We start from the raw sequence: 13,566 nt of genomic DNA on the forward strand, positions 1-13,566 counted from the left end.
GATTTGCATACGGACGTGATACTATAGGGGGAGGGGAGAGAATGTCTAATTCAATGAATGTTTTTCTGCGCATATTTTTTAAAAAATATTTCCTACTCCTACATAAAACGAATTCATTACGCAATGGCAGCAATGGCTACCATTTCTTATATTATTGTCACAAGTATGTGGCCTACACATTAGCATCATTTTGTCAGTGTAGGATGACTGCAAAGTCTATATTTTCATATTTATAATGATTTTTTATGTCTGTTTTTTTCTTCTACGAATACAGCGGGAATTTCACTAATGTTACCTCGTTGGAATTTGTGGTCTATAATAGGGCGTTTACACTTAGTCGATTTGCGTTCGATTCAGTTGAATTGACGTCACTTTCAACTTAATCGACCGTGTAAACGGGACTTCAATTTAATCGCTTGTTGATCGAAGGCGACTAATCGACTGGCAACTGAATTGAAAGACGTTCTATTTTCTTCTGCTATAACACCGCAAATTGTACCAATTACTGCTTGCTTGGACATCTTTAAAATTGGCAGTCGATTTCGAATCGACCAGAGGAGAGCGAGACGACAAGCAGCATTCAATTTCGGTTGAAACAATTGAACACATCCATCGATCTGATTCGGCCTAGTTGCTTCGATGTAGTCGCAAATGCAACGAGTCGATTTAGCCGTGCGACTAAATCGACCAAGTGTAAACGCCCCATAAGCTTTCCAATGGTGTATAACTCATTACTCTGTGATAATTAGGGGGATCACCAGAACCCCGAACATGAGAATCTACCATTTTGTTAAAATCCCTGGCGGGTGTCTAGAGTTAATTGTGTTGTTATGCCGTAGACACTAATCATTATTAGTACCCATGTTGCAGATAGAGATGCATCTTGAAAACTGTTTAGTTAAAATATGTTATTTGCTCCTTGTAGGCTAGTCACTGCTCTTTTCTGTGAGTTGTAGGGGAAGGTCGGGTAGTATCGGACACTTAAGGAACATGTGATGTAACAACTTTATGATAGTCAGAAATTAAATAAAAACCTCATATGTGCAATCCTCATACATATCTTTATAACACTATATAAACCATATTTCACTTTTACTACAAAATTTAGAGAAACTGAAAAAAATGTAAAAGTCTAATTTTTCAAGATATAAAAAACTGGCGGGTTATATCGGACAGATCTGTTATTACATTCTTAGATTCCTTACATGTCTTCTTACATACGTTACAAACTGCAGATTGTTATGTTGTATTGCAAATATCACATTTATAATAAAATGCCTCTCTCTCAAGACTTGCAAAGTTTTCATGTGCCCAAACTTTGCACGAATTACACTGTATCCAGTTCTCATCAAAGTTTCCCTCACAAATTACGCAATCAGTCTTTGTTTTGCCGTCGAATTTCAAAGACTTCCTTGCTGATCCAACCGCTTGGTTGAGCATCAGATACGGCTCCCTTCGGGAGCATCTTTCGTAAGTTCTTTGTCCATTCTTATTCTTGGGAACACAAATAAAGGAGGGATAAATTGATCACCTGACGCGTTTATGCATAAAAGAATTGTTACGTTTTTGCCTTTTTCTCCAGATGTTAATTTCCCTACCTGCCTTTTTCCTTTCATAGACACAACTTTTAACTGATTTTCATGATCTACTAACACACCAGTTTCATCAGCATTAAAAATTCTCGATGGTTTAAAATAATATTTATTCATAGGTTCAGAGAGTTTGTCAAAAAAAATATATATATATATATATACCAACGTGCTCCTTGTTGAATCCTATAGCCCGCTGCAAACTTGTGGACTCCGCGCACCTCAAACTTAAATCGGGATGTCTCTTCATGAAAGAATAATAAAAATCTTTCCCGGCTAGTCCTTTATTTCTGTTAAATTTATGGTTCAGTTTCAAGTGTTCAGCGAACTTAAATGCTAGTTTCAAATTTTTTTTTCTTGGTGAGAGGCATCAACTGGCTGTCCAGATCTTTGACAAGATTATACAGTAACTTATCTTGTTCATCCGTAAAAGTGTTTTGAAATTTACCCATTGGCGGTTTTACTTGATTTTTTTTTCCAAAGGAAAAAAATCTTATCCTGTCACCTAAAGTGCTTTTCCGGACGGAAGACTGTTTACTTGCTTCTCTTGTACTCATCCCACCACTTATCACTTTTTCAATTGCTGTTTTCATATTTTACTCTGATCATTTACCTCTCTTTTGTCCATTTTTACCTGAAAAACATGAAAGAACTATAAGATTTCGCATTGAAACTTCGAATATTGCTGTCCGATATTGCCCGCCAACACCCTGTCCGATCCTACCCGACCAACGTGCATGATAATAAAGAGTCTTGAAATAATTTGTCTTGCAATGTAGGCAATGATATAATGCCAATTAGGATACAAAACTACAACAAAAATGTACAACTACTTAAATTCATATTTCACTTCACTTTGTTTCTGTAATTAGCCGACAAAATTAAGTACGTGCAACCATAAACCGCACAAAAACTACAAATCGTCGCACCACATGTACATCTTTCAACGTCCTATCTCACAATGTTGGCGCCACGCTTCCCTCACAAAGAACTACTAACACATGGCTAAAGAGTATCACCATCCTGTTCCGAAAATAGTGAACTATACACTGTCCGATACTATACGCTGTCCGATACTATCCGACTTTCCCCTATTTGTCAGAGCATTTCTTCTAGCTTATGATGTGAGAACTGTTCATTATTATGGAAATGATAGTGATCAAAAATACCCAAGTTTTGAATTTGTGAATTTGGATCTTAGCATAGTGCATAGTGTCTTTAACCTCCGTTATTCTTGGAAATTAAGAAATGTTCAAATACTTCACTTGAATTTCTGTTGGTTTAGTTATACCCACACTCATGTGCAGAATTTCTTTCAGTAATTGCTGTTATAATAAGAATATAACTCTGCTTGTAATTTACTCCATGCACAAATCCGACGGAGGATGGGTTGTTGGTTAGAAAATTAAATTAGCTTCTTCAACCTGTTATTTTAGTTGTTTTAAACATGTCCAACCAGCATCGAAAAAAAAACACGTTTAAAACAATTTGTTTAAAACGTTTAAAACAAACTGAATAAAACAACAGCCCTCGTTTTAAACATGTTTTAAACACTTGTTTTAAACATTTTGATTTAATCATATCAACCCTGATTCAAGCATACTGTGTGATATCCAAGTGAAATCGACGTTGTTTGTCATGATGTCCATAGCACCAATATTCACTTGCAACGTTTGCTTTTCCTTCATCTACGAGTCTCGTTGTTACTGACCTATTCCAATACTTTCGACTAACCCTGTATACAGATCCACATGCAGTGGCGGCGATTGGACGTTAAAAGTGAGGGGGCAAGACATGATTTGAATATTTGTATATCAATTTTAGTTTCTCCTGCTATTTCTAACAGTTTGACTGAAGGTTGTATAACTAATAGGATACTATATTTTTCAGTCAAAATATATCGTATTTCATATTTTATTAAGTAAATTGGCAAGACTAACGCAAGTAGGTAGTAGGTACTAGCACTTTCTACCCTTAAATAACGAAAGTGTAAGAAGAGATTTGATTTCTTGCTCATGAACATTTTAAAATTTTGTCTGGAAAATTGTGTGATCAGATTATTTAATAACAAATTTACAGAACAGATAAATAGAAAGGATAATATTAATCATAGTAATGAATAATGAGCCTTGTTTTGTATAAGTCATATAAGTGAGGATTAATGAACAACTTATATTTTTAATTCCACACATGCCATTAAATGTATGTTATTACTCTTAGAAAATGAAAAACAGTAAATACTACAAGCATATGCTACGACGTTTAAAGAAATATTTTCTTCTCAGCTTCCCGAAACGTGTTCGTTGCCATTAGGTGCAGTTTTCACTTTCTTGGAACACGTCAAAATACTTAGGATCACTCACACTACAGTTATACAAAATAATCTTAAACCTAGAATTATGTTGAATCACTAAATTTAATTGCATACACACTTACACCACTAAAGACACACCACTTTACTCGTATATTACAATACAAAACAATGTAAAAGGTATAAGTTGTTTATTACGCTCTTTTTAATCAATATTCCTTATTTTAGGAAGAAGACATTTTAGAAATTGTCAATTTTTGTGCAATTACAGAATAACTTGTGAAATACTTTTTTTTTTTTTTTTTTTTTTGCGCGAAATGTTCTCTGAATTAGTTTCAAAGCGGCTAACTAACATATTGAACCCTTGTAAGAAGGGAATATAGAAGTAAAATCTGCTAAATCCATTTTTGAATTTTGTCTGGAACGAAGAAAAAGTGACGCCCTCATGTTTTCAGAATTGTTGAACAACTTTTTTTGTTTAGAGGTTGATTTCACTCATTTGTATTAAGTAGGGACCACTAAACAAGAAATTGTTCAACAATTCTGAAACATAAGGGCATCACTTCTTCGTTTCCTGACAAAACTGAAAATGGATTTAGCAGGTTTGGCTTCTATAACTCTGGATTGAAAATATGCTCGAATTTTTGGATTGTTTTCCGTCGCACTTAAAACGCAATTCCTGTAGCTTTCTTAACTTTAGGAGAAGACAACCAATACGTAAGTTACTCACGCAACGGCAAATATTATATAGTACAATTTTTCTATGAAACAGTAATACATACAAAAACTTTATATATCCAAATGAAACATACATTAATGAGTTGCTTCAAAAAAGTGGGGGGCAACTGCCCCCCTTTGCCCCCCCTAATCGCCTCCCATGTCCACATGTATGTTCTTTCTACACAAATATAAAAGGTGATGTCTACAGTCTATTTTTCATGTTAATAAGCATTTTTATACTTTGATTTCAGGATCTTTTGATGTGGTGCCATTTTGTCCCAGTTTGTTTTTACCTCGGGCCCTCTGTCCGGGCCCCTCTAGCGGGACACCGTTATAGTGTTGTTTTACGTGTTATAAACAGTAGAGAATAAACAACCATTGATATCATAGAAGAATATCGAACTCAGTGTTCTCCATCCAACTTAATGTTTGAAAAAAAATAAACTAACAGACAGGTAGATCATCACATAGATGCATATCCTGTTTGAAAAGAGGTGTGGTAGTGTTTTGTAATCAACAAATTATCTTATCTATTATGATTGCACGAGTGCGAGTAATTTTGCGTCACTACTTGGCCACATTGCTAGTTCCGCCAATAATGACATGCGGCTTCTCTATTCTGTGCTTCGACGTGTTTCAAACTTTAGCGAGTTTCGAGTGCAGAATTTAGTTCAAACAGCAGTAATAGTGAAACGGAGAAAAGTTTGCAGTACTAATCAGTTTTGCAGAATGTACACAACTGTTGAGAGAGGAGCTCCAAACACAACTGATTACAGGATATATTTTAGTAAGTCTATATCACAGCTGTTTATGTCGATATAGCAGGCATGTGAAAGGCATGCCGTAATTTATGTATGACCACATCATCGTTACGATTTAAAATATTTTTAGTTACATTCTCGACTTTTCTTTCGGGTAGAACATAACATGCAAAGGTAGTGTGGGATTGTCAATAAATAATGAATGTAGATATTGTGTCTTGTGCATGAAATCGATTTTGAATGTTTAAATAATTCCTACTTGTTAGGGACTTCCCATATTTACTACCCATACTTGCACAGATAAATGCGATGCCAGCGTGTAATGACTGGAGATAGGAATGACCACAAAGTATAATAATCTCATAATGTGCTAAAAAACATTCTTTGCAGAATAATAATGATACTAATGCTCGCACGCACAAAGAACGTGGACTTCACAACATAATTGTTACAGAGTTATTTTCTGTTTACAAATATCAAGTGCCGTGAAAAATCGTACTTTGTTTGATAACTTCCTATATTTACTAGATGTACTACTTACTGAAGGGGATTGTCTTCTCCAAACACACTTGGTTCTCCCGTAGCCTAAAGGGTATAATTATGGGATATTAAAGATTTCATTTCGAAACACACTTGGAAGTAATGCGAATTGAACAGCGAAGATAGAAGATTAATATTGAGCATTAATGTTCATTGTCATTTTCTCTTATAGCAGTACATCTATTTAATTGCCGTCTATGAGGGTGTATAGTGCGTATAACGCTACTTTCGTAAAGTGTTACGTACCATGCTCCGGGGCTTGAAAGGACCCGTTTCTTAAAGTAAATCTCAATCCATCTGGATCCGGTTTTTTTGGGGGGGAGGGGGGATTCTTGGCTTAAATTTAGAGTTGCCCCTCCAGTTTCACACCTACAAAAAAGCACTAAAAACATTAAAACGTGTAGTTTTACTATACAGATCCATAGTATAAGTAGTAGGAACGGGATAGAAGCCCCGCAGGGGTTCGTTGAGTTCTGTTCTCAACATAAAATGGGCATGTTGCTGAATCATCGAACCCTCCGCGTCTTGCAAATAGTACCCACTTCCAAATATCGTTTCTCGTATTAAACATAACTTTACTGCCAAACTTACACACCTAAACATCATATAAGGTTATATGTTTAGCAAATGGGATCCAAAAGTACGTAAATTAGCAAATGCAAAATTTACGGGAGAAATGGAAGATGCAAGTACTTAGAAGACATATCATAACCCAACCAAATCTAACCTAAAGCAAACTAAACTAACCTGTACTAACCTAGTATTAATAGAAACAAGCGAAATTCCATCATAGTTTCGAAAATTATGTTGAACTCTTACACTAACTTAACCTAACCGAAACTAACCTAACATGAACAGAAACTACCAAAATTTTTAACACGTTTTAGAAAAAAAAAAAAAATAGCTGGACTCCTTCTGCTAAACATTATCTCACATAAGAACTCCAAATCATCATTTCTTACCTCATTTTTCCTGTAAATTTTCCAAATTTTTATAAGAAACGAAGGGGTAACTCTAAACTTAACCCTTATTCTTAAGAACTGTAACCTACTTCTTAAACTGTACCGTACATGTTTTAATAATAACGATAATAAATATGTGGTAAGTTACCCAAATTAGATATTTAATAAAGGATTGGCAATTTAGGAGCTGTTAGGAAATATGTCCCTATAATTCCTATAAACTACATTTTACTTTTTAAAAAAATAAAATTTTCTTTCGCAACTGCAAATCTGACTTATTATAGATCTGTCAACTTACAATTCAGAAGATATGTTCCACGTTCATCTTTGTACACATGAGAACTTTATTGCTGCTACTAGTTTATAAAACTAATTTCTCATAATTAAAAATGCACTGAAGAATTGTTATGAAGGAAGTCCCAAAATGCAAGGAAGTTATTTAGCTAAACTCGGAAATAAAATTGTATAGTAATTATGTTAATCTTCATTCACAGCAAGTTATACATGAGAATTTTAAAAGAAAAAGTTTGGAATGAACTTTAAGTGACAACTGATATGAATTCTGCTAATTTACAAAGTTGTTAGTAATTGTCGCTATAATCTGTTTTCAATAGTTAAGTTATGTAATTTTCATATATTAAATAAAATGCATCTCGTATTTTCATACAAGGTTGTGCTTAGGTGTTTACATGCATAGTTTATGGAATATTAAATTATTTACTGTACATGCAATTCCAATATACATACCAAATCTAAAATATGGTAGAGCCTGTCTATTTCAGATGTGCCCTCGAAAAATATGTGAAACATACTTCGGCTCCACCCCCGCAACCCTCTGACGGGTGAAACCCTCAGTTTTCTTAGGGCAAAGAAGTGAATGGCCTCAGCTGTGTTGCCAATTTGTCATTCAGTCGTTTGGTCTTGACGAGTGAAGATAGTAAGCTACTTAGAATGGCTAACAAGACAGAGCATAGCGAAATCAGTGAAATAATTCATTGTGGCATCCAACAATTGAAAGATCTCGGCCGCAGCAACTTGTTCCCCCCCCCTTCCTTTAGAGGGAGGTATGGGGAAGCACATATCGACAGCAGCGCCAGAAGGGGCACAGTTGAAATGGGAAGACTCCAATATCCTGCATGCTTTCTCCTCAAATTATAATATACATCACTACTTTGCTCTAATATTGGCCCATACATAAATAGAAATTTCGTATACTATTCATATTCTATTATTCACATTTTACTACTTGTAATACTTGTCGTAATATTTATAACAATTATTTAGACACATAGCCATCTTTTCCGGGCCACTAAGCATGCATTTGTACCAAAAATTAATATAAGAAGGTAATCAATTCTAAAGATCTGTGTAAATTATTCTTGTAAACACCAGCAAAAGAACAATTTGGATGAATTTAGTATCTCCTGTAATCTTGCACATATAAGATTTCTAGTGTTACTTCACAAAATGTTGCTGAGCGAGCTAAGGGGACTAGATGCCCCGCGGGGCCAGTTTTTTCTACCTTTATCACAATTTAGACAAAAATAAGGACTCTTGTTTTGGAGCCATGGAACGAGTTGGGGGAGATATAAATGCCATCCAAACAATTCTAAATAAAATAAAAGTATTCATTAAACTGTATTTGTTCCATTCTTATTTATCTGCTGTGACTCTATATACAATAGTAAATACTATTATTTTACGGAACGAAACTGCTTTGAAGAATTTTGTCATGAAGTACTATAAATTTTAAAGTCATTGAATTGTAGAAAAACAAAATTGTATTTTTATTCACCAAGACTCTTTCATTCTGCCAAGATATTAATAATTTAGATATGTAGTAAAGTATTATGCAATGCTCGAAAAATACAGCCGTTATATTTTGTGGAAAGAGAGATCAAAATTAGCCACGAATCACGTTACTACCCCTTGCTCTCAAAATTCAACTAGTAAAAGTAATTTGAACTTCACCTTTGAAACCTCCAAAACGTTAAGCTTAGTTTTACCTTAATTGTGAAGAATCTGTCAACCGAAATAATTTTTTAGCTTATGGTACTGCCCCAAGATTCACAAAGCAGCAAGCATAGGAAACAAGTTGTCACTGATGAAATCTTAGCAGCCCATCTGGTAACAACAGTTTAGAGGTATTTTAACACTTAGTTGTTCTCCAGTTGTTTTATTTAGTCAACTACAATTTCAGTTCATTATTTCCTTTTGGACTTACTAATTAAACTTCCGGTGTCTAACATACCTGACTTTGCTAAAAATCGGCGAAATTACAAAATATATACCGGAACAGAAATCCCGTACGAGTTAGTTTATTTAAAATCACCATCGATGCGCGTAGTCTAACCAGGGTGGAAAAAATCGTGATTTTTTTTTCAAAAAAATCATTTTTGTTGATTTTTTTGATTTAAATAGATTTTTTTTTATTTTAATTAAATCTTTTTCTTTGTATAATACAAGTCGCGAACTGAAGAAAAAACATTAGGACTTAGTATTAAATGTTAATTATGTCATTTAAGTGAAAGTATTGGGTTTTAATTTTGAATTAATTCCCAATCGTTAACCTATTTCAATCCCAAACAATGTCTCTTAAGCATTAAGGAAAAAGTACAGCAATGTATATCAACATGACACTTTTCGCGAAAGTTACTGATATTTGGCAGGGGCATATTTTTTAAATAATTGGAACTAGCTAGCAGCACGAAATACATATAAAGGACATAAATTTCGCCTAAAATTAACTAACTCACTCTATGACGTATGGAACTCGGAGGTTCAATGCTATGTTCACAAAAGCTCTCCTGACTTCTATTCTTAGTTAACTGAATCCAGTTTCTATTTTGTATTCTTATTTCTGCGAGATCCATCTTAATATTGTCCTCCCATCTGCGCCTAGGTCTTCCTAATGGTCGTTTTCCGATTGGACTTCCAGTTAAAACTTTGAAAGCGTTCGTACTTTCTTCCATTCTCGCTACATGTCCTGCCCACCTGAGCCTCCAAGATTTGATGACCCTAACAATGTTTGGTGAATGGTATAAATTATGCAGTTCCTCATCATGAAGTTTTCGCCATTCCTCATTTCCGTTCCTTTTGGTTCCGAATATTCGTTTTAGGATTTTATTCTCAAATACTTTCAGTCTGCGTTCTTTCCTCAGCGTAAGCGACCATGTTTCATAACCATACAGCACAACAGGCATAATTATCGTTTTATATATTTTAAAGCTTCAAATTCCTCGACACAATTCGCGACGATAAGAGATTTTGAACTTAATAATAACATGAATTTCCTGCAGGAATTCCAAAATAAAAAAAATAAAGATGATCAGTTCCAGAAGAAACAACACTTGTGATTGTTAAAAGTATGCTTTATGTGACGTGAAAAACAGTTCAAATGCGAGTTGTCCGTGCATTTAAGACATCTATACATAGCAGGCACGTTTTTATATTCTTCTGTTGGCTATTTTATTTCCTCTGACAATTTTTCCTGCACAGGCGGGGCAAATTTTCTGCGATCACATCGCAGACCGCGGCGTGTTCTGCAATGGAGTCAAGTATCCATTTTATCATAAGTATTATTGGATATTTTAACGCAGCCAAAATTTTAAAATCTTTTTTTTTTTGTTTTGTTTTGTTTCGGAGAGGGGATCGGACCCCTCTAAATACGCCCCTATTTGGAAACAAACAAATAGTCGTGGACACAAAAGAGTTTTCATCTTAAATGTCCATGGTGATTTCCCCGTTGAAATAAAAATTTTAAAACCCTGTGTTACAAAGAGAAGAAAGCAGGGTTCACCCGTAACCCGTTCAAACGGGATTTTCCCTGATACTTCCCTACATGATACTCGTTTTCATACTGTGCTTACATACATTTGAGTCTCATGATTATTATCTTCTATAATCGAAATAACAAAGAGAAACGGGATTTTACTTTCACTTTAAATTAATTCATTTCGGAATTTGATTTAAATCAACGATTTTTATTTAAAAAATCAAGTGATTTAAATCTGGATTAAAATCGTGATTTAAATCAGACTGATTTAAATCAATCCACCCTGACCAGGGTGGAAAAAAATCATGATTTTTTTTTAAAAATCATTTTTGTTGATTTTTTTGATTTAAATCTATTTTTTTGATTTAAATCAAATCTTTCTCCTCGTATAACACAAGTCGCGAACTGAAGAAAAAGCATTAGAAATTAGTATTAAATGCTAATTATGCCATTTAAGTGAAAGAATTGAGGTTGAATTTTGAATTATCCCCAATCGTTAACCTATATCAATCCCAAACAATGTTTCTTAACCCTTTTAAATCATGGCTCTTTTTAAAGGTAAATTATAGATTTCAGTCAAGCAGCTACAGCATCATCCCTACTTATCCTAGGATCATGGTACATACATCACTCTTTAGAATAGAACAGTTTTTCAAACGGTAATATTCATATTTCCCTATCATGTCCCTGAAGCGGGAAATTTTGAGAGTTATCGGCATTTTTTTTAAAAAAATTGATCTTCTCTGGATTCCTCTGTGTTAACGTACAGATCTCAAAATCAACTGGGAAATACTAAGGGGGTGCACTAAATGTGTACAAAATTTCAAGCTTCTATCTTGATTAGTAAGGGTGAGGAAACTATTTAACACTGAGCTAAGAACATCCCCACAATGCCCCAGATGACCCGGATGTAATATAAAAATTTCCTCAGACATCCCTATTTGTTCTAGGATCATGATTTGTACAATATTCTCTTCAGAATAAAACAAATTTTCAAACAGTACCTTTCAAATGTCTCCATCATGTATCTGGGGCGGGTAAATCACGAAAAAAAGTATTTTCTGTTATATATATATATATATTTTTTTTTTAAAATGTTTGCCTCTGGACAAAAGTAAGCCCGCGAAAAATAATATTCCCCAAATACCCCACATTCCCGTATAAAACAGTATCTCAGATAACAGTTTCCTGAGACATCCCTATTTATCCTAGGAGCATAGTACGTACATCATTTTCTTCAGAATAGAACAGCCTTTCAAACGGTACCATTGATATGTCTCCATATAAGACGGGAAAATCACCAAAAAAGCTATTTTTTGTTAAAAATATCATTTTTAAAAACCTTTCTGCCCCTCTGGACCCCGCTGTTCCCACGCAGAGATCTGAAAACATTTGAAGATTATTAAGGGGTGCACTGAACGAGTGTGGAAAATTTCTGTCTTGTGAATGCAAAATGTAACCCGCTAAAAAAATAAGAATAATACGCATAACAAAATTTTTTTTTAAATTTATGACGTCATCACACACTATGCCTCAACGCAGAAAGGCGTGAAAGCATATGTAACGTGTTCTAAAATGCCTCTAGTCTTGAAGAAAACGAAGAAAAAGCCTTATTGGTACTTTTTAAATCGAATAATGAAGGCTCTACCCTATCACCTAGAAGTAGGTGATATAATTTAAAAAGGTTAAGCATTAAGGAAAAAGTACAGCAACGTTTATCAAAATGACACTTTTTATCACAGAAGTTACAGATATTTGTCAGGGACCTATTTTTAAAAACTCAGAACTAGCTTGCGGCATGAAGTACATGAATTTCGCCTAAAGTTATAACAAACAAAATAAATAAATACATTGGAGAGGGGATAGGACCACTCTAAATACGCCCTATTATCTGGGAACAAACAAACGGACGCACACAAAAAAGAATTTTCGTCTTAAATATCGACGGCGATTTCCCCGTTGGAATAGTTAACGATTTTAAAACCGAAACCCAGTGTTACGAAAAGAAGAAAGTAGGATTGCTCCGTTACTGTTCAAAACGGGATTTTCCCTAATCATCCTCTGCATGACACTTGTTTTCATACTATACTGTACATTTGAGTCTCATTCTATTATGATTATTAACTTCCATAATCGAAATAACAGAACAGAAACCGGATTTTACTTATTCTCACTTTAAATTAATTTAATTCGGAATTCGATTTAAATCAATGATTTTTATTAAAAAAATCAAGTGATTTAAATCTTGATTTATATCGTGATTTAAATCAGTCCACACTGCTTCTAACTAGAAACATTGACATAGAACTGAAGAAAAGTCTGATAAAAGCACATGCGTAAGGTGTGCTCCAGGCACAGAGGAACAATAGAGAACAAAAGTCTTCGAAATGAAATGCTTTAGAAGGATGTTGGAAAATTTAGATGTGTGGCATGGTATGGAAAGAAAGAATAATGAAAATGGTGGGTGAAAAAAAGTAGTATACTGAAGACTTTCTAAAATAAGAGAGTGTGTGATTGGATAAATCAGATGTGAAGGGATCACTCTATTGGCTATGGAGGGAATATTAAAAGGAAGAAATACCCAGAGGAAACCTGCGATTGAAATATACCAACAAAAATATGGCGAGAAGAAAAAATACGACGTTGAAATTCGCTTAAAGCGAGTAACTCTTGGTTGCTCGGGGAGTGGGATACGCACACTGCGCGGCCGGACCACAATCCTGAGCCTATCAGCGTCGTACTTGTCGAGTTGGTCTTGCTAGCGAGTCAGGTCTTCCCGTATTTTGCAGGCATGGTGCGCAAGCTAATCTCCTCCAAGTGCAGGCTTTAGCAATCGAATCCCATAGTTTGACCACAATCCGGGAGCCCCAGACGAACTTGGGCAGGGTGGGGGCTTGGCCGTTCCTGG

General features: G+C 34.8%; 2 protein-coding genes across 4 annotated transcripts in view; one reads left to right on the forward strand and one right to left on the reverse strand.

Moving 5' to 3' along the window:
- LOC145693417 (transmembrane protein 138) overlaps positions 1 to 13,566 on the reverse strand; it is a 287,808-nt gene that overhangs the window by 239,675 nt on the left and 34,567 nt on the right. The gene's annotated exons all lie outside the window — the stretch shown is intronic.
- The window catches only part of Nurf-38 (Inorganic pyrophosphatase Nurf-38), a 65,586-nt gene continuing 57,212 nt past the window's right edge, over positions 5,193 to 13,566 (forward strand). For both annotated transcript variants that reach the window (XM_081769382.1, XM_081769373.1), the window contains exon 1: positions 5,193 to 5,407. In XM_081769382.1, coding sequence (XP_081625508.1) covers positions 5,224 to 5,407 — 184 coding nt within the window. In that variant the 5' untranslated portion in view covers positions 5,193 to 5,223. The remainder of the gene's footprint in view (positions 5,408 to 13,566) is intronic.

The sequence above is a fragment of the Thermobia domestica genome, chromosome 1 (genome assembly GCF_964235325.1).
Source record: "Thermobia domestica chromosome 1, izTheDome1.hap1.1, whole genome shotgun sequence".
NCBI classification, from domain to species: Eukaryota; Metazoa; Arthropoda; class Insecta; order Zygentoma; family Lepismatidae; genus Thermobia; species Thermobia domestica.